The 25,980-nt window shown below is 48.9% G+C and overlaps 2 protein-coding genes across 4 annotated transcripts in view; one reads left to right on the forward strand and one right to left on the reverse strand.

The window, feature by feature from the left end:
- LOC121447137 (serine/threonine-protein kinase 25) overlaps positions 1–17,590 on the forward strand; it is a 36,739-nt gene extending 19,149 nt beyond the window's left edge. The window contains exons 1-12 of one of the 2 annotated variants that reach the window (XM_041650214.1): positions 4,098–4,278; positions 4,443–4,528; positions 9,645–9,875; positions 11,724–11,780; positions 12,471–12,579; positions 13,305–13,462; positions 13,548–13,733; positions 13,905–14,050; positions 14,309–14,423; positions 14,830–14,901; positions 16,074–16,210; positions 16,977–17,590. In XM_041650214.1, the coding sequence (XP_041506148.1) occupies positions 4,499–4,528; positions 9,645–9,875; positions 11,724–11,780; positions 12,471–12,579; positions 13,305–13,462; positions 13,548–13,733; positions 13,905–14,050; positions 14,309–14,423; positions 14,830–14,901; positions 16,074–16,210; positions 16,977–17,016 (1,281 nt within the window). In that variant the 5' untranslated portion in view covers positions 4,098–4,278; positions 4,443–4,498 and the 3' untranslated portion in view covers positions 17,017–17,590. Of the gene's footprint in view, positions 1–4,097; positions 4,279–4,442; positions 4,529–9,644; positions 9,876–11,723; positions 11,781–12,470; positions 12,580–13,304; positions 13,463–13,547; positions 13,734–13,904; positions 14,051–14,308; positions 14,424–14,829; positions 14,902–16,073; positions 16,211–16,976 lie in introns of those variants that run through there. The other variant, XM_041650215.1, reaches the window with a different exon arrangement.
- A 264-nt stretch (positions 17,591–17,854) lies between these two features.
- The window catches only part of LOC121447136 (FERM, ARHGEF and pleckstrin domain-containing protein 2), a 105,145-nt gene continuing 97,019 nt past the window's right edge, over positions 17,855–25,980 (reverse strand). For both annotated transcript variants that reach the window (XM_041650212.1, XM_041650213.1), the window contains exons 22-27: positions 21,969–22,051; positions 21,220–21,338; positions 20,790–20,947; positions 19,680–19,787; positions 19,251–19,402; positions 17,855–18,431 (exon numbers count right to left, since the gene is read on the reverse strand). In XM_041650212.1, the coding sequence (XP_041506146.1) occupies positions 18,284–18,431; positions 19,251–19,402; positions 19,680–19,787; positions 20,790–20,947; positions 21,220–21,338; positions 21,969–22,051 (768 nt within the window). In that variant the 3' untranslated portion in view covers positions 17,855–18,283. The remainder of the gene's footprint in view (positions 18,432–19,250; positions 19,403–19,679; positions 19,788–20,789; positions 20,948–21,219; positions 21,339–21,968; positions 22,052–25,980) is intronic.

Here is a 25,980-nt window from a genome sequence, read left to right on the forward strand (position 1 = left end):
ATATCAAAGAGGGAGCAGAGAAGCCACTACAGAGGCTTGGTTTATGAAGTTTCAGAGGGAAGTTTGTGAGTCCCTTAATGATACTATCAGGGAAGTTTGCTATTTTGAGTTGAGAATCTGTGGTTCTGATCTGGTGGGCCTGAAGAGACATGATTAACAAGATGCCAGAACTACTCAAGTGAAATTTTGCTTTGCTGGCTCAGTTGATGCTGGTCAGCTGGAGCTGAGAAATCAGTGGTGATTAAGAAGAGACCAGTAGGGGCTGAAGAGATGGCTCAGAGGTTAAGAGCACTGACTGCCTCCTAGTCCTAGGACTAAGTTGTGTACCACCACCACCTAGTGAAAATAGATTTCTTAACAAAATAAAATATGATAATATAAAGCAAAAACCATCATATCAAACTTGAATAAGGCAAACCAACAGAAGGGAAATATCTCCAAGAGGAGGCCCAAGATCAGAGACCCACTTATCCACACACTCAGGAGTCTTATAAAAAAGATTAAACTGAAGACCATTTGTAAGGCCCTGGTACAAATCTGTGTAGGCCCTATGCATGCTGTGTCAATCTCTGTGAGTTTATATGAGCTTTTCTCAGTTGATTCAGAGGGCCTTGTTCTTCTGGTGTCCTCCATCCCCTCTGCCCCCCACACTACTTCTGCCTCCTCTTCTGTGGGGTTCCCTGAGCAGGAAGGGGAGAATTTGCTGGAGGCGTATCACTTAAAGCTGCATGTTCCAAGCACACACACACACACACACTCTCTCTCTCTCCCTCTCCCTCTCCCTCTCCCTCTCCCTCTCCCCCTCCCCCCCCCCCCTCCCCCCCTCCCTCCCTCTCTCTCTCTCTCTCTCTCTCTCTCTCTCTCTCTCTCTCTCTGTGTGAGATCTGGCTGTGGGTCTCTATATTGGTTGCCCTCTGCTGCAGGATGAAGCCTTCCTTATGATGGTGGAATAAAGTCTTGATCTGTGAGTGTAGCTGAATATTATTAGTAGTCATTTTATTGTTACTTTTTTTAGAGCAGCCATGTTTGGTTTTACCCTAAGTCTCTGGGCTATTTAATCTGGTTTTTGTCACCCAAGCAGTGTCCCATATGAGCTCCATTGTGAAGTGGGCGAGCCTGACGTCAAACCAGACAGTGATTTGTAACTCCCACGAGTCCTGTTCCACCATCGCACTATTGTGTTGTGCAGACAGGACAGAATGTAGACCAAAGGTTGTGGCTGGGCTGGTTTAACCTTTCTCTTTTGGTAGCCTGCAGAATCCCTTCCTAAAGACAGTAGACCACATGAGCGAAGGTTCTTTGTGGGCATCAGCTTGGCTTCTCCATGTTCAGCATGGATATTACACGGGCTCTTAACTAATGAGCCAACGCTCCAGCCCCAAGATTGAATTTTTTTAAGTGTTTGAAATTGTAAGACTATGGGACTTTTTAAGTTTGTAAAATGTTTTATATTGTGATGTTGATATTAATGTGTAATCCTGGGGCTAAAAAATGCTGTGCTTTACAGTTTGTGTGTCAGGTTGACAAGGGGGTCGGTCGGTTGTGCTGGGTAATTTTATGTCAACTCAAAATACACGAAAGTCATCTGAGATCATAAGATCAGGATGTAGGCATTTTCCTAATTAGTGGTTGATGAGGGAGGGGCCAGTCCATTGTGGGTGGTGCCATGCCTGGGCTGGTGATCCTGGATTCTATATGAAAGTAAGCTGAGCAAGCAATAAGAACAAGACACTAAGCAGCACCCTCCATGGCTTCTGCATCAGCTCCTGACTCCAGGTTCCTGTCCTGTTTGAGTACATATCCTGACTGTGAAAATGCACAGTGGTACGTAAGCTTAAGCCAAATAAACCCTTTCTTCCCCACGTTGCTTTGGTCATGGTGTTTTATCACAGCAATAACTAAGCCACAATGATTTTATTGTTTTATATGTATAATGAGACATTTCACATCCATGTATGTCCGTGCACCACTTATGTGCCTGGTGCCCACAGAGGCCAGAAAAGGATTCAGATCCCCTGGAATTAGAGTGACAGGTGGTTGTCAGCCACCATGTAGCTGCTGGGAATTGAACCTGGGTTCTCTGCAAGAGCCTGAAGTGCTCTTAAGAGTTGAAAAAAATCTCTTCAGACTCTTGGGAAATGATTCAGAGCCAAATCACAACAGAAGTCTTCCTAAATAGCAACAGCCCTTGGCTATCTGATCCAAGAACAAGGCAATAAGAAGACATAAAGTTTAATCTCATGAATAGGGCTTTTCACATTGAAGATGAAGGTACCTGCTTAAAATCCTATCACTTGGAAGGCAGAGCCAGGATTGCTGTAAATTTGAGGCCAGCATGGGCTATGTAGTGAGTTTTAAGTCAGCCTAGGCTACAGGGTGAGATCCTGTCTTAAAAGACAAATATAAAAGCCAAGAGAGATGGCTCAACCATTAAGAATTTTTGTTGCTCTTTCAGAGAACCAGAATTTAGTCCCAGCATCCATGTCAATCAGCAGACAATCCACCTTGTAACTCCAGCTCCAGAGGATCCAACACCCTTTTCAGGACTTAATGGTTGTAACAGGTCTTTCTTTGGATGCCATTTCCTGAACACGGAGACATATTATTAATTATGAAACCTTTCCTTGGCTTAGGTTTGTTCCCAACTAGCTCTTAAAACTTAAATTAACCTGTGTATATTAATCTGAGTTCTGCTATGTGGCCTGTTACCTCTCCTTGATACTATATATCCTACTTCCTTTTTGTCTAGCTGGTGCCTTTCAAATTCTTCCCCGAGTTCCTTTCTCTCCAAGAAAGACCTGTCTATCCTCTCCTGCCTGGCTGTTCAGCTTGTTATGAAGCCAATCAGCAGGTTCCCTTGGCAGATGAGGTAAAACAGACCCATCTTCAATGTATAAATAGATTATCTTGCTCCAAAGCTACAGAGAAACCCTGTCTCAAAAAAAAAAAAAAAAAAAAGATTATCTTACAACAGGTGGGTAACCATTCACATGTAGCATATAGCCCAGAAATAAGTCTTTAAAAACCAGAGTAGGGCTTGCCAAATGCCAGGTTTCGCTATAGGAGGGCTAGGTAGGGGACTCAAATCGTTAGGCTATTTTGAAGGCCACACCACAGATAGTTTCTTTCAGGGGCAATAAACATCTTTGCCCCCATTAGTGGGACTTAGTTCTATGGGGCCCAGTGTTTGTAGGAAGTCTACTTTATTCAGGGGATGGGGGTAACACAATGAACACCCTAATGACCATGTAGTAAAGTTTGGAGATGAAACAGAGTCAGATGCAAGGTGCTGTCTTGGATGCAAGATTTGAGAAGGCCCCAGGATGTTGCAGAGAAAGGAAATCCACCAGGGAGCAGAAACAAAACGCCTTCATCAGTGGGGAAGCTGTGGGCTTGCAGGGAGCCTCACAGGCGTTGAGTCTGTAGAATGGACACGATACAGTGGCAAAAAATCCCACTAGGAGATTGTGCTGAGGCGGACACTGCAGACCTGGTCCCTCATGACGAATTCCACCTGATTTCACAGGATGAAGGGCATCTTCCAGCTTTGGGACACCTCACTAGGACCACAGACATCTTTCTAGCACCCGGTCTTGTCCTAGGGCCCTACGATTATACCTTTACAGATAGGGAAACTGAGGCATGAGAAGTATGAGCTTCAAGGCATGAGCTGTGCTGAGCGACTTCTCTAAGGTGTGTGTGCGTGCGTGTGTATACTGCGTTTAAAGCCAGAGCACCAGGCTCTGAGGGTAACGTGGGAGGTGACTCTATGGTACTAGTCCTAGCCCCGAGGCTTCGTAAACAGCTTCGGGGAAAGTGAGGTGAATTGAACGGCCTGGAAAACTTCAGGGCAACTGCGCACGCGCTGTACCCGGCACACCGCGCGGCCTAACTGGTGGGTAAACCCCTGCAAGAACCCAACTCAAGGTTCCAATCCAATCCGTGGTGTGTTAGTGCCTCTCCACGGTCCGCCCCACTGCATGGCCTGCTGGGACTTGTAGTCTGACACCCCCAGGGCCGCAGCGTATCCCTGCGACTCCGCATCCTACCGCGCAGCTAGCTGGGACTTGTAGTCTCAACTTCGCGGGCCCGGGGTACCGGGCAGGCGGCGGGACTCCTAGTCCCACAGAGCCTCGCGCTCGCCACGACACCCTGCCCATAGCCGCTGCCTCCACCTCACGGGTTGGGAGGCCTGGGCGTTCAGGGAGACCGAACTGCGGTGGGAGCCGCCGTGGGGACTGCGAAGCGGGCCGGAGTCCGGGATGGAGCCTCCCGGAGGTGGGCGCTGCCAGCGGGCCGCGCCTTGCTGTTTGGGAGGCCGGGCACGCCCTGAGGGCGGGTCGGTGGGCCCCCGGGCTCGGGGCCGGAGGTCGCGGGTGGAGGGACTCCACGGAGCCCGACCCTGGGCTGCTGTTGATCCAGCGGCCTGCGGTTTCTCGCAGGTGCTTGAGGCGGACAGGCGGAGTGGCTACGACGGACCGGTCGGGTCAGCGGGGACATGGCTCACCTCAGGGGCTTCGCGCACCAGGTGAGTGTGGGCGTCGGCGTGCCCTGGGTTGGCGGTTCGCGGTGGAGCGGATCTCTCCACGCCAGGCGGGAGAGGGGCGGAGGCCGTGTGCCCTGGGGAGCGTCTGCGGGTCCAGGTCACCGTGGCCTGTGCGACCCGACCGAGCCGGTGGAAGACGGAATCCACGGGGCCCCTCTGCTGTGACGGCTCCTGCTTAGAGCTGCTGTGGACAGGTGCAGGACCTGCTTAAGCCAAGCTCGGAGCGCCTCCAGAAGATGGGCTTTTCCTTCCTAGGCTAACGGGATGCAATCCCAGCACGGAACCGCACAGGCGTGGAGGATGAGGCGGCATAGGGTTCAAGGACTCGGGGATTTGCTCTCTGGACCCCTTCTCTCCCTCTCTCTTTGTTATTTCAAAGCAAACGTGACAGACAGCCGTTAGTGAAGTGGAGCGGTCTGCCCTGGTGGCTGATTTTCCTGGGTTTAGCTGTGAGATTTGTTTTTTAAGGACTCGGTTTGGTTAGATTTAGGATTGACAGTTGCCCAGCGAGGGAATCAGCTCTTGAGGACAGAGTAGCCCCCCCCTCCCCCTGCATCCTTGAGAACTGGGTGTGCAGACAGGAAGCGCGTCCGTCCGCTGCTTGTGGGCAGGAACTGGAGGCAGGGCTCCTTGGAGGAAACCAAACCAGCCTGGAAGACTACTCAGCTGTTGGGTAGGGCGTTCGGCCCAGCTGTCAACAGATGGGATCCCTGGCTTGCTAACTGATGCTGAATTAAGTTAACACATTTTAAATATGTTTTTTTGACATTTTGCCTCTAATTATATAACATTCTGAGAGGAAAAATCTGCCTCTAGTTTATTTTTAAGAGGCTTAGACTTAGCTCCTGTAGGTCCCAGGATGACACATTGGAGCTGTGAACTGTGAGGGAGTAGAGGGATGCTGGCTAGGGGACCTTTCTCAAAGACAAAGCACCTTTTTGTCCTTTTAGGGGCCTGTATCCAGCCTAGACATACTTGGCTTCTGAAAGTAATATAAACCTTTGTAGGGCTCTTTTCTCTCAACATGGCTGCCGTGGCGGCCTTTGAAACTGCCCATTTGTGTGGTAAGGATTCTGTTGTCTTACATAGCCTTGCTCCTGCCTTAGATTACCCTTTATCTGGCCAGTCCATCTCTGGAAGGACCAGATGGTTATGGGCAAGCACTGTGTGGTGGTAGTTGAGGGTGTGTGTCGGGTAGCTCCTCTTTTGGAGGGGTGGGGGGTGACACAGAGCAGGCTTGTTGGCAGATACACAAGAGGCTCCATGTATAACAGCCCTAGGAGTAAATGGAGAGTATAGTCTCAACTGCGCAGAGCCAGTTACATGGTTTGAGTGATGGTTCATAGCACATCTGTCCAGAAGAGAAATCTGAGCCACCCAGATCAGGACGCTGCCTACGGGTCCCAGTTAGGGTTGGGACTAGGGCTGCTTCAAAGATGTAAATATAATGTCAGGACCATGCCGGGAAGGTTCCCGTCATACTGATTCTGCTAAGGCTGGCTGGGCCATATATGTAGCTATCCAAAAAGCATTGACTTTGAAGAGTGAGGTTCCCTCCTTTCTTGCTGAAAACTTAGAACTCTGGCTTTGTGGTCTGCTGTATTCTCTGAGGCAGTGATGAATGAATACATGACCCGAGGATTCCCTTCTTGGGCTGCTGTGGTGGACCCAGTTCTGACTGTAGGCTCCCCAAGGGGAGGACAATTAAGGATTCTCAGTATGGCTGGGCAGTGTGGGAGGACATTGTGTCTGTCAGGAATGGGAAAAGGGGCCCCTGAGATCAGAGGGATGGTGGCCCCTGGTCATGGTTCTACATCACCCAGGTTTTCTCAGGCTGCTTAGCAGGCACTAGATGGACCAGTGATAAGACTTTTTAGCCTCAGGTCATCAGCTAGACCTCCTGGAGTCTTGAGATGGCTCTCAAGGTGTCTCACAACTATGTACATGGTGGAGCAGTAGCAGCTGAGGAAACAGTAGGACTAAGTGGTAAGAGGAGGGTTTGAGGAAGTGTTTGTGGGGGCTCTTGGAGCGGAAACAGGCAGAAAAAGGTCTGCTCTGTGGACCTTATCCTGCACCTGGTTTTCAGGACTGGCTTTGAGCAGACAGGAGGTGGCAGAAGACTGAGGTACTTTTGTACCGATCTCTTACACCTTTATTGGTGGTCTACACACTGGGGAGTGTGCTGAGAGTGCGTGGCTCAGAGGGTTTAGTTCTCATCCGGCTTGGGTCCAGTGCCAGTCTTGGAACAGCCAAGGTGTCTGATTTATCAGCCACACTGGAGGAGTTTTTCTTGGCTTTTCACTTGAAAAGCTAAGAGCTTGGGGGGCAAACACTACTCCCTGGCCTGTGTAGCCTAAGGTATCTCAGGCAGTGCTCTGCTTCCTCTGTCTGGTCAAATCTCAGTGTGGCCTTTCAGGATTTCAGGCAGCAGATCTGCTCCAAGCATCGACTGCCGCTCAGTGAGAACGGGTCTCAGGGTTTGGCTGCCAGTTCTGATGAGGCTGCGAGAAGGGTCACTTTGGATGGATTGGTCTCCCTTTTCATTTTCTTTAAAAAACAAAACAAAGATTACATTTATTTATGAATGGGTAGGTATGTATGTACCACAGTGTAAATATTAGAAGACCACTTATGGGCATTGGTTCTCTCCTACTATGTGGGTCCAGGGGATCAAACCCAGGTTGTCAGGTTTGGTGACAAGTGCTTTTTTACCTAGTGAGCCATCTTCTGGTCCTGTCCTTGTCTTTTCCTTCCTCCTTCTTCCTTTTTTTTTTTTTTAAATAGGTCTATTTACTTTTATGTGTGTTTGTGAGTACATGCATGTATGTATGTACACCACATGTGGGCAGTGCTTGAGATCATCTGGGTTGTTGGGAACCAAACCCGAGTGCTCTTAACCCACTGAGCCATCTCTCTAGCCACAGTAGGGTACATATGGTTACCACAGCTAGTCTACTCAAAGTGCTTGCTCTGGGCACTGCATGGCGCTGTGTTACAACTCAGGCCTCTCAGAGGTAGCTTTGCTGGGAGGGATCAGGCGACTCCTGTGTTGACACTGCCCTTGTTCCTGGAGCTCTTCTCCGCACTTCTCTCTGCTTGGCTTGTAAATGGGCTGAGGACTGTGGTTCTCTGTGTCTCTACCTTACTTCTTTTATGCTTAAAAACTTTAGGAATGTAGCTAGTTGGAAAGTTCAGATTGAAATATCTCTGGAAAGTCTCAAATGGGGTTTAGTCAGGTCTCTGAAACCAGTTGCCTTGCTTGGAGAGAAGAGGCTGGGGCAATTAGGCCTCAGGGAGGCAGCATGTCATTCTTAGAGAACAGGCTCCTTAGGAACATGGTAAACACCTAGGACAAGCTGTTCCCTAAACACAGAGGGATTTGAGCATCAGTACTTAACACAGTTGTAAATAAATGTGGTTTGCCTTTTTGTGTCTTGCTCCCTGCACCCACCACCCCATGTGGGACCAGGGGCTGAACTCCAGGTCTTGGTTATGCTAAGCAAATGCTCTGCCACCGAGTTATTTCCCTAGTCCTATTAAAAAAACAAAACAAAACAAAACAACAACAACAAAACTATACCTCCCCATGTGTTGACCATGGCACGTATGGGTCACCAGACAGCTTTTGGGAGTCAGTTCTCTTCTTCCACCATGTGGGTCTAGGGAATCAAACTCAGTCTCGGTGGCAAGTGCCTTTACCAGATAAACCACCTCACCAGTCATATTTGGTTCCTTTTAATGGACATCCTTTTTGGGGAGCATTTCCTAATGGAGGTGAAACCTCGCAGGGTTGAAAAACTGGATGAGGTTCAGTATTCCCATTCCTAGGTCTTGGGCCTGCTAGTTAGTGGTATGGAGAGCATGTTCTTTTCCAGAGTCTGCCAGATATCACAGGCAGGGGACGCTCACTGATGGCCCTGGGAGAAGCTCTTCTGCTTCTGTCCTTTTCTGTGCAGCCCAGGAATGTCTCTGTTCCTGGAGGCAGCCCTGGTTCAAATGCTGTAGTGTGGTTTGGACAGAGGACATACCTTTGCATCCTGGTTCTTCACTTGTAGTGTATTGGTATTTAAACCAGGTATCTTCAACACTGTTGGTTCAGCAATGATAAGTTCTTTTTCATTAACTCTAAGAGCCATCAAAGGCACTTTCTGTGTTTAGTATCTAGAATCAAGCATCTGAGAAAGTGTTCAACTCAGTGCTAGTCTGGGGGTGTAGCTTGCTAGAGGACTGATTTGGAAGTAGATCAGTACTTTAATGGGTGTAGCTTTTTGAAGTGTGGAAAACATGTTAGCTTGTGCTAAATTTTAATCTCTAGTTTTGTTTTTTTTTTGGGTTTTTTTTTTCTTTTTTTGAGACAGGGTTTCTCTGTGTACCCCTAGCTCCCTAGCTGTCCTGGAACTAGCTCTGTAGACGATGCTGGCCTCGAACTTGGAGATCCACTTGCCTCTGCCTCCTAAGTGCTGGGACTAAAGGTGTGCACCATCATGCACAGCTAAATTTTATTTTTAAATTATGGGGGTGGTATGCACATGTGCGTGCAGGTATTCTCCAAGGCCAGAGACCTCAGATCCCTCTGGAGCTGGAGTTGTAGGCAGTTTTGAGAATTGAGTTCCAATCTTCTGCAAAAGCAGTATGTGCGCTCTTAACCACCAAGCCATCTTTCCAGACTCCAGCACACATTACTTTTAACTGTTTTTCTTTTTAGAACAGTTTTAGATTTATAGTAAAATGGGTTTTAAAATACTCTGTTACACACACATATATGTTCCTGCCTGTCATTTCTGTTAGTCTGGGCCCAGCTCACTGTAGACAACCGATAAGGGCACTTTGAGATGTGGCATTAACTAAGGCTTATAGTCTACATTTGAGTTACTCTATCCAATCCATTGAACAAAGTGATTCTTGCAGAGTGGAGAGTTTAGTTTTTCTGAATAAGGGTTCAGAAAAAAGCTGGAAAAGAATTGAGGTGAGTTCCCTTTCCTTTAGCTCCTTGCAGTGGCCATGCCCTCAGTCAGCAGAGCAGCCCCCTTCTAGTACTTCTTCTGGTGGGTGTTGTCCGTGCTCTGCCTCAACATTCTGTCCTTGTTGACTTCAATAGCACTCTCGTGTGGACCCAGAGGAACTCTTCACCAAGCTTGACCGCATTGGCAAGGGCTCGTTTGGGGAGGTGTACAAGGGCATCGACAACCACACCAAGGAGGTGGTGGCCATCAAAATCATTGACCTGGAAGAGGCAGAGGATGAGATCGAGGACATCCAACAAGAGATCACTGTGCTCAGCCAGTGTGATAGTCCTTACATCACCCGCTACTTCGGCTCCTACCTGAAGGTATCTGCAAAGTGGAGGGGCATCTGTAGTGGCTGGGGGTGGAGCACTCTGAAGATTCTGTGCCATGTTTTCTCCTTTGTTTCCAGAGGGATTAATTTGTACCCAAGGGTAGAGGAGAGCAGAGAAAGGCACTGCTGGGCACATGGGAATTCCTCTGGAAGGGCAAAGAGGGCCCCCCACCCCCATCCCATAACTGAGAGTCACAAAAAAAGTCTGTTCTCTTGAGAAGTGCCAATTTGCAAGGGTCAGTTGGCAACCCAGCTGTCTTCTTATCTGTGGGTTCTGTTAGGTACAGTCTTAGGGGCCCCTGCTGGCAGTACTTTGGGCACCTGCAAGGAGGGCACTTGGGCTGTTGAAGTAGACTTAGCTACTGCTCTGAGCACTTGGTCTGTCCATCAGGTGCCTCTACCAGAGGTATGGTAGCTGGGTGGTCAGTGAGACCTTTTCTGCTGCCCTTCACCCTGGACGTTGTCTATTTCGACCCGGCTTGATGGGGGAGTGTCATATATCAATCTGTTGATTTCATTGGTTAAGCAATAAAGAAACTGCTAGGCCCATTTGATAGGCCCACCCTTAGGTGGGTGGAGTAAACAGAACGGAAGGCTGGGAGAAAGAAGCTGAGTCAGGGAGTCACCATGATTCTCCCACTCCAGGCAGATGCAGGTTAAGATCATTCCTGGTAAGCCAGCTCGTGGGCTACAGCAGATTATTAGAAATGGGCTAGTCCAGGTGCGAGAGCTAGCCTAGAAGAGGCTAGATAGAAATGGGCCAAGCGGTGTTTAAAAGAATACAGTTTCCGTGTAATTATTTCGGGTAAAGCTAGCCGTGGGGGCAGCCGGGTGCCGGGGACGCAGCCCACCGCTCTTATTACTACAACACCGGCTGGCCTCAAACTCACAAGAGATTGGCCTGTCTCTAAGTGCTGAATTAAAGTGTCTGCCACCACTTCTAGCCCTCTATTTTTTGTTGTTGTTGTTTGTTTGGGTTTTAGTGTATAAGTGTCTTTTTGTTGTTGTTTTTGTTTTGAAGCAGGGTCTATGTAGTTCTGTGTCTCATTGTGCAGACCAGGCTGGCCTTAAACTCACACATACCCTCCTGCTGCTTCCTCTCTAGTGCTGGGATTAAAGGCATACACCACCATGATTGACTTGGACCTCCTTTGAAAAATATTAATTTTTTATTATTACTTTTACCTATATGTGCCAGGTGGGGGTATGTGCACATGAGTGTGCGTGTGCGCCTGAGGAGGCCAGAAGAGGGTATTGGATCCACCTGGAACTGGAGTTAAAGCCCTTTGTGAGCCATATGATGCTGGTGTTGGGAATTAAACTTGGGTCTTCTGGGAGAGCATCAAGTGCTCTTACCTGCCAAGACATCTCTCTATCCCTTCTTTCCCTTTTAAAAAAAAAAAAACAAGGTCTTAAGCCAGGCGGTGGTGGCACACATCTTTAATCCCAGCATTTGGGAGGCAGGCAGACAAATCTCTTTGTGTTTGAGGCCAACCTGGTCTACAGAGTGAGTTCCAGGATGCTCCAAAGCTACAGAGAGAAACCCTGTCTTGAGCCCCTTTCCCCCCAAAAAAACACACAAGGTTTTGTAGCCTCGTCTGACCTTGAACTTTAGCTCCTCTCAAGTGTTGGGATTATAAGCATTTACTACCTTGCCTGGCTAGAACCCTTTCCTATTTGGGTTCCTGGTAGGAACTAGCTGGTGTAGTTGCTGACATAGTAGCCTGAGCCCCTAGCTGACATCTTTTGGTGGAGGTAGAGGGGTTGGCCTGTGGACTCCACTCTTGGGTTTGCCTCCTTCATTGGCTGCCCAGGCACTGATATGTTTCTTTGCTCTCAGAGCACCAAGCTGTGGATTATCATGGAGTACCTGGGTGGTGGCTCTGCACTGGACCTGGTAAGATCAAGCTCAAGCAATGAGCAGCTTGCTGTGGGGGTTGTGGTGTCTTCCAGTGCCCCAGGGGCCACTGCTCTGCAAACCCTTAGGCTTGTGGGCTTTCTCAGGCCACCTGTTTACTGACTTAGTGCTTTAGATGTTAATCAGGAATTGTCAATTCCCAAAACAAATTACTGGTTATCTTGCCCTGATTGATGGTGAAAGAGGTCTTGGGCCTCTACTGGCCTGGGGGCATAGGCACGGTTAGAACCCCCAAATAAATAAGAGGGTCAAGGTCATGGTTAAGAACCTACTCTCATCTTTATAATCACAGAAAAGATAAAAATAGCTTGTTTGATTTTATTTTTTTTAGTTTTTGAAGACAGGGTTTCAGCCAGGTTTAACAGCCTTGGCTGTCCTGGAACTCACTCTGTAGACCTGGCTGGTCTTCAATATCTGCCTGCCTCTGCCTCCCAAGTGCTGGAATTAAAGGTGTGCACCACCACATAGCCTCTGGAAAAAGCCTGTCCCCCCCCCTCCCCCCACTTCTCCTTCCCTCACTATCCTTAACATCTGAAACTTTCAGAGTGAAGGAACACAAAAGTCTTGTGCAAGGACTCAGAAATTGCTGGGTGGTGGAGCTCCAGAGCTGAGGTGGTGTGGGTGTCGTAGCTACAACCGAGGTTCTTCTTCCCTGATGTCTTTCTTCAGCTAAAACCTGGTCCACTGGAGGAAACCTATATTGCCACCATTTTACGGGAGATTCTGAAGGGCTTGGATTATCTGCACTCAGAGCGCAAGATCCACAGAGATATCAAAGGTCCCGCGGGGTGGGCATGGCTGCAGTTCTGCTCATGACCTAGAAAGAGATGGGCATGTAGAACCAGTAGATTGTGGTACCTGAGGGCATGGGATGTGGGGAGCCCTTCTACCACCTGGGAACTGGGGTGTATGTTTTTACCCCCCTTTTAAGTGTGGCCAACACTGAGGATGGAAGCTAGGGGATTGTGCACGCTCAGCAAACATTCTGCTGCTGAGCTACTTCCCAAGCCTTGGAAAACCTTCCTAGTCTCAGTCTTCACATATGTGAAGGAAACCAGTTGTGTACCTAGTACATGGCAAAAGCCTTCACTCAGCATCAGGTGTGGTCCAGTCCTGATGAGGACTCACAAAGCTGGGCCAGCCCACCACCTGTAGACAGAGTGATGGAGTTCCTGACTAGCCCATGTCAGCTGTACCCTTTGGTTAAGGTCACTATGATTAGATGTGATGTGGATGTCACCTTTGTTGGGGTTTGTCAGAAAAGGCAAACAGGGAAGCCCTGGAGCAAAGATAGGACTACTCCTGTAGGTCCCCCAGCTTGCCTGCTTCTGTCAGCAGTGGCCCGCTGGCCCACAGTGGCAAGAAAAACCGAGGTCCCAAGACATCCCTGCTGCTATCCCCAGGGGCCAGGGATCCCATGACTCATCAAGGAGTTGCATGCAGGGCTACTTGGGGCGGGCTCTTGGAGCCAAGGATGATGCCCACCTGTCCTGTATTGAGCAGCTGCCAACGTGCTGCTCTCGGAGCAGGGTGATGTGAAGCTGGCAGACTTCGGTGTGGCTGGGCAGCTCACAGACACACAAATCAAGAGGAACACATTTGTGGGTACTCCCTTCTGGATGGCACCTGAGGTTATCAAGCAGTCTGCTTATGACTTTAAGGTGAGTTCTGGGTGGGAGGTGGGAGTACACTGCCACCAGCCCAAAATGTTACATGCAGCAACTGTCCTGTGTGATACCTGTCTAGGCTGACATCTGGTCCTTGGGCATCACAGCCATCGAGCTGGCCAAGGGGGAGCCGCCAAACTCTGACCTTCACCCTATGCGAGTCCTGTTCTTGATTCCCAAGAATAACCCACCCACGTTGGAGGGCCATCACAGTAAACCCTTCAAGGAGTTTGTAGAGGCCTGCCTCAATAAGGACCCACGATTCGTAAGGCTTATCTCCACTCCCCCCTCCCCCAGGCAGCTGAGGGTCTTGGGGAATTTATGAAGGGAGGATGCTTATTTGGGGTAAGACAGGGCCCACCCTTCATATCCCTACCTGCCCTGCCTTGTGTCCACTGTGAGGGTGGAACTCAGCTCTTGACTGTCTTCCTGGCAGCGACCCACTGCCAAGGAGCTCCTGAAGCACAAATTCATCACACGCTACACCAAGAAGACCTCTTTTCTCACTGAACTCATTGACCGCTACAAGCGCTGGAAGTCTGAGGGGCATGGCGAGGAGTCCAGTTCTGAGGATTCTGACATGTAGGGCCTTTTGTTGTTGTTCTAAAGGGCTCCCTGGGTGCTTTGATGCCAGCGGAGGTCTCCTCCAGAGGCAGGCTTAGAGTTAGTTGCTAGGGTGGGGACTGATATTGGGCAGGGAACTTTCATGCTGAAGAATAGGGCCTTTTAACTGGGGCAGCCTAGGCCAAGAGGCTACCTCAGAGAAATAAGATGTAATTGGTACGATGGTTACTTTCAGCCCTGTCTCCATCAGCTCTTCTGATTCTTTATCCTCTTTAGTGATGGCGAGGCTGAGGATGGGGAGCAAGGTCCCATCTGGACGTTTCCCCCAACCATCCGGCCAAGTCCACATAGCAAGCTGCACAAGGGGACTGCCCTGCACAGCTCACAGAAGGTCTGTTCATACCCTGGGCCAGAGCACGGTCCATATGTACCAGCCCTGCCTCAACTTCCTGGGGAAAGCAGATAGGGACTGCATGCAGTCTGGGTACCAGGCTTTGAGGAGGTCAGCTCCAAAGTGCCCTTGACCTAGGGCTATTTTAAACACTCATCTGGGGTCTGGGAAGGACAGTGTAGAGCATGTGGTTCCTAAGCTTAGAGTGGTATTGAGCTAACTAGGACTCATGCTGAAACCTGGGTCTTCTGTGCTTAGGTGTGGGCCTGATGAGAACTGATGGCTTGTAGTTTGGGAGTTGACCCCTGGTGTATATACTGTCAGCTTAAGCCAGAGATTGAGGAGACAGGGAAGGGAGCCTCTCTTATCTCCTCCATGTACCCAATGCCCTGCTTTCTCATTGCAGTCTGCTGAACCTATCAAGAGACAGCCAAGGTCCCAGTGCTTGTCTACGCTAGTTCGGCCTGTCTTTGGAGAGGTGAGAGTTGGGGTGAGCCTGAGGTCATGTGGGGTAGTAGCTTTGTTCATTATGAGTGCTCCCTGCAGAGCCATGGAGTGGTGTTCTAGTGTGCCCTGTTCCCAGGCTTTATCCATTTGATTTCTGGGTCTGTTGCAGCTAGTTATGCGCAGGCTTGTGGGTCTAGTTTCTTAGCTGGAAGGACCATAAACCACCAGGAAGAACTGACCTGGCCAGAGTCCTTTTGTGTTCCCAGACCTGCTAAGGTTGTCTGGCATTACAGTACTACTGTGTTTTTCAGTGTGCAACTACCACATGGTTCTTCTGTGGAGGAAGACAAAGAATTGTTGATGTTGGGTCAGTCCTAGGCCAGGGAGGTGATTCCTTGGTGGCCACTTGACCTTATGTCACTGGTACCTGCTGAGAGAAGTCAAAGCCATCATCAGAAATACAGTGCAGCAAGCTGGGTGTGGTGGCACACACCTTTATTCCCAGACAGAGGCAAGTGGATCTTTGAGTTTGAGGCCAGCCTAGTCTACAAAGCAAATTTCCAGGACAGCTAGGGCTATTAAACAGAGAAACCATCTCAAAAAAAAACCAAACGAACAAAAACACACAGTGCAGCCAGGAATGAGTGCTCACACATGAATGTGAAGGTCAGGCAGTAGGTGTAGGCCTATCTTCCCACCCCTGTGGGTAACAACAGCACCTGGAGCCATGGAGCCCAGGGAGGGAGTGCAGGATGTAGGTGAATAGAAATAGCCATCTCCCTGACGACAGTGGGTAGAGTAGGATTTGGCAGTGACCCTAGCCAGAGTAGGAAACAGCCACTTAGGGCTGTTATGGGCAACATGCAGTGTTGCCCAGGGCCAAGAAAGGACTCCTTAAGTAAAAGTACTGTCAGGAAAGGAGGTCCCGAAAGTGGTTATCAACGCTCTGTAGTCTGATCTGGGATGTAGTGTGCTCTGGGTTACTGTACTAATTTCTGAGTTAGACTGGATCTACCTAATTTGACTTCCTGACCTTCATCCTGTGAGAAGCCATTTGTTGTGACCTTTTGAGAACCCTAGTCAGGGAGAGGAGGGCCACAGAGCCCCCTCAGCAGAGCCATACAAAGTGCTGCCTTGCTTTCTGTAGGTCCAAATGTGGGTCTCAGGTCAGATGCAGTTAAACGGTCCATGTTCTCTCTACAGCTCAAAGAGAAGCACAAGCAGAGCGGTGGGAGCGTGGGTGCCCTGGAGGAGCTAGAGAACGCCTTTAGCCTGGCTGAGGAGTCCTGTCCTGGCATCTCAGACAAGCTGATGGTGCACCTGGTGGAACGTGTACAGAGGTGAGCACAGTGCCCTGACCTGGTAGGAATCTCCATGGGGGAACTGAACACAAAACATTCTTGGGAGCAGCTGGTTTGGTCTTCCTTTTTTATGGTTAGCATACTCTCTCATTTGTGCCTTTGGAGTTAAGAGAGGGAGAGGCAAGTGGGCCGCTTGTGGCTTTGAACCACATTAAGGTTAGACCTCAGTCTCAGGCATTGTCTGGACAGAGTTGCACAGAATGGGTCCTGACCTTTCTACTTGGTGGCTTCCTAGAGTTCTGTGCCCCAGGAACAGCATGGATACTGTGTAAGCCAAGGATGGGGAACACTAAGCTGACTCATGCCCGTGAAGGGACAGGGCAGACACTAGTCCTTCCTTGGCAGCTCCACAGACTCGGGGTTCCCAGCTGTTAGAGGCAGTTGTACCTGTTTCTTCTCCCATCTCCTCTGGATCCTGTCCTTGTATACCAAGAGACCCACCCTGGGGGTTGTTAGGAGCCCCAGGGTTTGGTCTAGTCAGCAGTGACCTGAAGACTGAGGACATCTTGTGAGATGCTGCTCAAATACATGGCCGGGCGGTGGTGGCGCACGCCTTTAATCCCAGCACTCGGGAGGCAGAGGTAGGCGGATCTCTGTGAGTTCGAGACCAGCCTGGTCTACAGAGCTAGTTCCAGGAGAGGCTCCAAAGCCACAGAGAAACCCTGTCTCGAAAAAACAAAAAAAAAAAAACAAACAAACAAAAAAAATACATGCCCAGGACAGCAATGATACCTTCCACTTCCAGGTTCTCACACAGCCGGAACCACCTGACGTCTACGCGCTGAACTGGATGCACTGCTCTTCACAGAGAGGGAGAAGAATGCGTTTTGTTTTGAGCTCTAAAAGGACTGACTTGGAAGCCTTCGTGTGCTGTGCTGCAGCTGCAAAGACCTACCAGCCTGTAGGCTTCACCAGCCAGGTCACCTTCCTTCTGCCCCACCATAGTGTGCTGCCCTGCACAGTAGCACTCGACACCTGTGCTCACCTCCTGGGTTGGCCAACGCTACAGTAGGTAGTCAGGGCCCTTGAAGAACTGGGTAGCAATTTGGGAAGCTGGGGTGACCTTCCAGAATCTTTGGTCCTGCAGCTGCTAAACTAAGGATCAAAGCAACTGTTGGGCAACTCTGGCTCTCACCCTCCACCAGGGATAGTGTCTTGGGGGCTCATAGGGTCCAAGATGGTCATAATTTGGTTTCAGTTCAGGTACTGTGTGTTCTCATGAGTACTCAAATCGTTCAGAATATTTTGCACCCCCCCTTTTTTGTTTTAAAAGAAAATTGAACTTGCTAAGTATTCTGACAGTATTAGTTTCCATAGAGCATTGAAAGCCCTACCATTTCAATAAAGACCTGGATTGGAGACATTCTGATGATGGAGCCTGGCCAGATGGGGTTTCTATAGCCTCTTAGCTAGTGTCCTTTCTAAATGTTGGTATATAACCTGACAGTTTCCTTTGGCCTGCTGGAGAACAAAGTAAGGCAGAGGGGATGCTGGTGGGTGGGGTTATGTCCTTTTATTATAAGTCACATAAGTGAACAGGAATCATAGGCCTGCCCTACTTGATGAGAAATACCAGGAACTAATAAGAGGAGCCACCCTCCCGCCCAGGCCCTGGTGGTGGGGTCTTTGGTTTCTGCTTGTCTAGATGATATGTGGGATGGGAACCAGAATAGCTTTTGCCCTTCTCTTGTTTCGCTATATCTGGAGGCTAACCCTGAGGTTATCACATACGCCTGAGTATAGTGCTGTCTAAGGCAATGTGAATTTGGCTATTGGTGCTACAGGTAGAAGTAGAAGCATCCAGTCCTGTGTTTGGGGCCAGTCCTCAGCAGGGGCTGTGCTCACAAAAAAATGAGAACCCTCATTTCTTTTTCATGGATCTTAGACATGTGCTGCAGCCATCATGAACCTTCACTGGAGTTTGGGGAGGGCAGAACCCCTCCTGGAGGTCTGAAGGCCCATTCCAGGGCCAGTGCCACCCTTCATCTGGTGGAAGGATGGCTCTGGTTGCTCAGCTCTGGGGGTGATACCTACACTCCCTGAAAGCCTTGGTCATAGGTTCTTGTCCATGCAACCCGAAGGACATTCTTCCTTCCCTTTGATCTCTGCCTCCAGCACTGGAGAGAGATGTGAGCAGTCCTGAGTGAAGCTTGGGGGTCTCTCCGGTGAGCTGCTGGCCCTTTCAATGACTTCCATCCACCTGTGGAAGGGTCACACCAGTGGCATATATTCACTTACCTTCCCAAGAATGATGAATACAGCTAGTCAGTAAAGTTCTTGATGCTCAGTCATGAACTCAGTTTTACCCCTAGGACCTGAGTAAAAGCCAGGTGTGATGTGCACTTGTAACTCTAGCACTGAGGAGGTAGCGATGGATTCACTGGAGGCTAGGCAGCCTAGCCTCATCAGTGAGCCCCCAAGTGAGACACCTGTCTCAAGGGAGATGGGGCCAGTGCAATGCCGTAGCAGGTAACAGCACTTGCCAAGCCTGGCAGCCCGAGTTCCATCTCCAGAACTCACACACTGTTGGTACGTGGAGAGAGCCAACCCCACAAAGTTGTCCTCTTGCCTCCACATACAAGTAGTGCATGTGCCCATACCTCCTCTACAAGAAAGAAATTTAATAAAAGGAGGGGGGACTGGAGAGATGGTTCAGTGGTTAAGAACACAGGCTGCTCTTCCAGAGGACCTGAATTCAATTCCCAGCACCCATATGGCAGCTCACAACTGTAACTCCAGTTCCAGGGGATCTGACACCCTCCCACAGAAATACATGAGCGCAAAACACCAATGTACATAAAATTAAAAAAAAATAAAAAGGATGTTGTCTCCTGAAGTTATACTTTGGTCACTATATGTATGCATATATGTGTATGTACACTAGTGCCTGCATACAAACATGAACATACACTGAAAACAAAACCCTGCAAGCATTATTTGACCCTAGTTTCCTGGGAACTGGGAAGTTTGCCTCTGGCTCTGTTATTAGCAATGAACAAAAGAAGCATCGCAGAATCACCTTTCAAATGTGTACTTGCTCTCAGCCCGGAAGAAGTAGACGTGAGATTTGAATTGGAGCTTGAAAACGTAGTCTTTGTGGATGCTGTCAGCCTCCCTGGGGAGGCTCACACTGTAACCCAGCAGTGGGAGACTGGCCAGGGGGTAGTCATCCTGGAACAGCACAGGAACAGGGTCACTGGGTGTTGGGATGCAGGTCTGCACTCAGGGTCCATTATTCTGTGGTGCCCCCCAGCCCTTTACTCGCTCCCAGTGGTTCTCCCAAGGAAATGGTAGTTTATACAGAGGGACCCGCAGGTAAGAAAGGCTAATTCCATTTCCATAGAAAAGGTGCTGTAATGGTGGGATCGGCATCACACTGTGAGGAGGAAACAAGATACGCAGATGTGTTGTGTCCTGTGTGCCTAGACTCCAGTTAGGTTCAACATACCTGATGGGTTTTATAGAAGAACAAACAGAAGTTGGTAAAGACCACCCAGAGCTTCTGCCAGCCGTTGCTGTTCTTGAACTTTCTCAGCAGATATCCTGAAAGCTGGTTCTGTTGGTAGAAAAGGCGAAAGCGCTCTGCTGTCACCAGTTTCATGACCCTGATGCCTAGCCAGGTCTACGTGCTCAGCAAGGTTTCTCCCTCTGTAGACCAGGCTGGCCTCAAACTCAAGAGATCTGCCTCTTAAGTGTTGCCAGCACTACCCAGCTGATGCTTAGCATTTTTTATCAGCATGGTTTGTGCATACTTAAGACCTGACAACAGGATGTTAGTCTGGGAACTTAAGTGTACGAGACTTCTCTTTCTGATACATAATGAAATTAGTTTCCCGATGAAAGCATACATTTGCAAACCTACACGAGAACAAGATGAGGGTGGTGATGACACCTTGAACCAAGTTTGGAAGGTTCTTTGAAATTATTGGGGGAAGGAGGGCATTTAAGTGCAGCACTGGACAAGACCCTGCCAGCCAGCCCACTGACCTGCCCTGTCTTCTGGGCCTGTGTCTAATATGTGCTGCCTAGCTTCCCAAGAGGTCCCCACCTACTTTGATCTGTAGACATCTCAGGTCTCACTATGGACCTGTGCTCTGACCCTCACAGTCTTGAGTTCTTCATAGCCCTGTAGAGTGGGGATGAGGCTATGGAGACCTTAGAGTCGGGTGTGAAGGGAGTAAGTCCAGGAATGGGTGTGTAGAGGTGTAAGCTGAATAACTTGAGGTTCTGTGAAGCCAAATGTGTACAACCACTAATCCTTGGGAAGCAGGTGAGCATGAGCCAGGATGGGAAGTGGGAAAGACTGTGGACCAACCAGGGAGAGTACTGCCTTGGGGCAACATGTGGGCCTTCCAGCAAATTCCACCACTGCTGTCTCTGCCATGACTGCCCTTACAAGACACGAAGTGACATTTGGTGTGAAGTCCCCTTCCAAAGAGAGCTTGAGTAGCCCTAAACTGGTTTCTGACAGTGGGGGAGGAAGGCAGGTGGCAGCTGTCTGGGCACCGGTAGAGGAAACTTGCAGAAGGGCTCATGCATATGCTCATGACAGCCATACCTCAACAGCTGCACTGTGGTCTGCTCTGGACACACTTGTGTTCCGGTACCAGCACACATGCATTGTGGTGTTGGCCCGGTGCTGGCTGTTCCCTTCCAGGGAGCCCCGGGTTCCTCGAACATCTTCCGATTCCTCCAGAGAGACCTCATCGGAAGATCCTGGGGAGAGTTAGCCACACGGCACCATGCACCCATGAGGGTCCTCCAGGTTCGGGGAAATAGGCACTTGGTACCCAAGTCAGCAGCCAGACAAAACCATATGGTGCTAGGATAACCCAAGGACTCTGCCACCTGGGCATGGCCACCTGTTTTCCTTGTATAGGAGGGAAGCTCATGGGACCTGACATGCTGGGCAAGATCAGGAAAGCAATTTCTAGAAGTTTTTAGAGCTACAGAGGGACTCTCCTGGGGTGTCTTGAATCAAAACTCACTGGGGGTCTGAGTACACACTGGACCTCCCAACAGCGTTGGAGCTGAGTCGCCAATACTCCTGGCTGCCTGGATTGCGGTGTTCAGGTCCTGCATCCACTTTTCCTTTTCTAGCCGAGTGCTGTAAAGAATAAGTCAAGTGAGTGGCCTCTGCCTGGAGTTCTGTCCTTTTGTGTCAAGAGACAGGTCTGGTTTGGGCACCTGCCCATCCCATGGGTCCTGAGGATTGTCAGAAACGTGCCTTCTCCAGCCCGTTCCTAGGGTGAGCTGGGAGGAGCTGGAGAAGCAGGGCAGCCTTTGGTGTTGGAACTAGAGTTTAGCACCAAAAGTCTCAATGCTGAAACACGAGACTGGGTTGGGTCATGATTAAGGTGGCAGTTCCTGGTGGAAGAGGACCAGCCAAGACAGATTTCACTGAGTAGGAGCTACACTTGAAGAACTCACTGATCTGGAGGAGAAAGCCTGTTTGCTCCTTTGCTGTGGCCCCAAGTTGACTTTCACCATGGTAAGTACTTCCCTTGCCTGAGGGCTAGCGCCCTGGTGCTATTAGAAGACCAACTGCCAAGAACCCTAGGGCACAGGCACCTTCTCAGAAGCACCATGGTTGGTCTCTTAAAAAACACAAATGTCAGCAATCCTTCCTGCATAACCTGGGAACAGCGGAGTCCCCTGAAGCTCCAAAGGCTGGTACTGAAGTCCACATCCCTGCAGCAGGCCCTGTTCTCAACTGAGTCGTGAAGAAGGCCCCTACCTGGCTGCCACCACGATCGTTTTCTGAGCCGCATAGATGGTGAAGCAATGAGGAACTGACCACTCGTTGTCGCTTTCTTCTACCTGTAGGCAAGAGAAGAGGTGACACCCCATAGGCAAAGAGGATGCTAACAGCCTGAGGCATGTACAAAATGACTAGGTGCAGCTGGCTTGGAAGGCTGTACAATCTAAGACTATATAACTACAAGGGAAATGCAGGGGCACACTTGTGTCCCTACATTCTGGAGCTGCCGCCAAGTGACTGAGGTCTCATTTAGAGACACTGAAATACTCACCGGTGGGTCCAGCACTATTAGCTGAAAATCAAGCAAAGAAGATGTTGAGCATTTTGGAAAATTCATCTGTCAACCTGGCACCAAAATCCCTATCTGAAGCCAAGAAAGCCACTGCATACTGATTTTGATGATTTGGTGGAATAATTCCAAGATAAAATATTGCCAAATCAAACCTAAAAACATGTACAAGAAGTGTCCTAGCACCAAGCAAGGTGGATTTAAAGACTGCAAGGATGGGTTTATAACAGAATTCCTCCTGTCAGAGGTCAGAAATGGTGATTTCTTTACAGACTGAGAACACCTTTGCCGAAAGCCAACATTTCTAATATTGCTGACAGTAAACAGAAGTAAAGATTTCTCTGCAATAGAAGGAAACAGTTTTAACATGACCAAGTTTCTCTCAAGCCGAGAACACCTCTGTCTGTCTCTCTCTCTCTCTCTCTCTCTCTCTCTCTCTCTCAATAGCTTAGATAAGGACACACACTGGTCCTGAGGACTGCCAGTTACAGATGATCCAAAGAATACACAGTTCCCTATACAGAACCCACAAGACAAAATTCCCTGAGCTTCACTCTTGACAGAAGAGATCTGAATTAGCATCCTGGTGGTCATTTCACAGAATGTGGTGTCTTCCAAGTTAGTATTTAAATTTGTGTGATTTCAGATGAAATGACAATGATATTTTGGAATGTAATTTGTCTAAACGACTCCATAGTTTACTTGGAGTACTTAAATGCATTTTTAAGAAGTGTGTCATTGTTATGAGTGTGTGTGTGTGCATGCGTGCACAGCTTTCTACTTCCACTTTTCCATGGGTTCCAGGAGACCCAACTTGGATTGTCAAGCTTGCACGCCAAGCACTTTATCTGAAGAACTGTCTTGCTGGCCCTGTGGGGATAAGGATGGGGTGGGATGTAGTCCCACACACAGTCTCCCTCTCCACTGTGGGGAACACCAGTGGAGTGGAAGGTCCTGCTCTAAGGAGAGTGGGAGATGAGGCTGGCACACAATGCAGGCAGCCTTGGAGTTCAGGGAGAACATGGAGGCTTCAACAAAAGATGGGGAAAGTGACTCTATGGGGAAAAAAAATATGAAATCCTTAACCAATTACACCTAGCAAATTCTAGACAGACTGGAAAATGAAACTGAAGACATAGCCCGGCAGTTAAGGGTGCTTGCTGTTCCTTCAGGGGGCCAAAGTTTGGGTTCCAGCACCCACTTGGATGGCTTACAGTTGTCTGAAACTCCAGCTCCAGGATATCCAACACCCTTTTCTGGTATCCAAGGACACCAGTACACATACATAAATACCCAAACATACATAAAAATACATCTTAAAAAAACATTAAAAAGTGCCAATAGGATTGTGTGTGGTGGCACACATCTTTAATCCTGCACTCAGGAGGTGGACAGAGGCAGGCAATGTCAGTTTTTTGAGGCCAGCCTGTTCTACAAAGTCCTAGGACAACTGGGGCTACTCTGTCAAAGCATCCAAAAATAAAAGCCAATACAGTGTTATGTCTAGTCTGAAGGGGCTAAAAATAAAGCTCTCATGGAAAGGTAGGAAGGGCTGACCACAGCAACGTGTCTACAGCATTCCTTCAACAAACGGTTAATGCCACCCTCCACATTTCAAGGCCATTCCAAAAGAAGACACCTCCACAGGATGGAGTTTGAAGTTTCACTAAATTATAGAGAAACTAAAATAGCTAATTACTGTAAGATAAAAGCATTTGTGGCCTGGGGCTGAGCAGATAGCTCAGTTCAGTAAAATGAGTTCAGATGCCCAGTACCCATGTAAAAAGCTGGGTGTGGCAATGAGCATCTGTAATCCCAGCACTGGAGAGACACAGTCAGTCAGACCCCTGGAACCCACTGGCTAGCCAGTCTAGCTACACTGGTGAGTGCTAGGTTCAGTCAGAAACTATCTCAAAAATAAGGTGGAAAGCAACCTAAAAGAGCCTAATGTTGACCCCTGGGCTATCACACTCATGCACAACCCCCATAGACATGTGCACACATGCATGCACACAGGCAAACATGCAAACAAACACACACACACACACACACACACACCTGTAAAGGTTGACTAGCCAGCTTTGCTATAGAAAGGTTTCCCTACTGTGTAAAAATGGAGACAAAGCAACAGATACACTAAGCGCTTATTTTGCAGAAAACCAAAGTGCCAAGACTAGGGGATGGAGAGTAAAGTAATGGTGCCCTCTCCCCAGGTGGGGAAGGCAGAGAGATGACCCTCGTGTACTGTGGGCCAGGGGCACATTTAGAGCTCACTGTGAGCACCTGACTGGTGCTACTGCTGGGCAGCCATGAGCAGAGACACTAAGAGCAACATGTGCTTTGCATGATGGGACCCTGTGAGGATGGACTGGAAGATGTTTGGGAGACAGAAGCTCAATAATGTGGCATACACTCTTGAAAGACCATACTTGGCCTAAAGACAGGTTAGGTTAGGTCCTCTGGTCACCAGGTTCCCCTACTGCACTAGTAGTCAGAGACTGTAACAGAGCGCTCAGGCTGAGCTCAGCTTGTAGACGGTGGTAATGGGTGTCACGTCACCACAGCTAAACCTGGAGTGCTGTGGTCACAGCGATATTTAGCTTGTAGTTTCATTTTCCCTCATAGGAATGTGTATTTTAAAAGTAAACCATCAAACAACCGGGATGGCTTCTAGAGGTGGCCCCTGCTAAACCCAGCAAAGTGGAGTCACATATTACAAACATATGTTTCAAGGCTGAGCAGAGTAGAGTCAGTGAGAAAGAACCTTGCATAACGCTGCAGCAGTAGACCCTCGCATGACGCTGCAGCAGTAGAACCCGCATGATACTACAGGAGTAGACCCTCGTATGATGCTGTAGCAGTAGACACCACCTCAAGGAGCAGTGTGAGGGCCAACAGATGGCCATGGTGCTAAGATGTCCTGGAACCACATACTGCATTGTCCTTGCCTTCAGTGTCTCCAGGACACGTTTCAGGCCAGGCTCCAGGGCCTACATGAAGAGAACACAGCCTCTAGAGTAGTGGTTCTCAACCTTCCTAATGCTGCGGCCCTTTAGTACAGTTCCTCATGTTGTAGTGACCAACAGCCATAAAATGATTTTCATTGCTACTTCATAACTGTAATTTTGCTACTGTTATGAAGTATAATGTAAATACCTGTCTTTTCCAGTATCTTAGGCGACCCCTGTTAAGAGCTGGTTGAGCCCAAAGGGGTTGCAACTCATAGGTTAAGAAGCACTCGCTGCTCTAGTCTTCCTGACTCTCTATGACTTTAAATAGGGTTTTCTTTTTCTAAAATTTGTTTTGAGATTTATTTCCTTTTAGTTCATGTATATGGTAGTTTTACCTGCATGAATATCTGCATGCCATGTGCATGCAGTGCCTACCCACCTAGACAATAAGACAGTGTTGATCCCCTGGAATTGGCATTACAGACAGTTGTGAGCTGCCATGTGTATGCTGGGAATCAAACCTGGGTCCTATGGGAGAGCAGTCAGTGCTCTTAAGTGCTGAGCCATCTCCAGCGATATCTTTTAAATATGTATTATTTTTATGTGTGTGTCTGTGTCCATGTGAAGGTGCTCATAGATGGCACTGAGTCACGTGGTGCCTGAGCTGTAGGCTGGCATGGGTGCTGGCTGGGAACCAAACCTGTGTCCTCTGGAAGGGCAGTAAGCACTCCTAACTGCCCGCCCTCTC

The sequence above is a fragment of the Microtus oregoni genome, unplaced genomic scaffold (assembly GCF_018167655.1).
Source record: "Microtus oregoni isolate MIOR12 unplaced genomic scaffold, Mior012 000004F_ref0000308, whole genome shotgun sequence".
In the NCBI taxonomy this organism is placed as follows: domain Eukaryota; kingdom Metazoa; phylum Chordata; class Mammalia; order Rodentia; family Cricetidae; genus Microtus; species Microtus oregoni.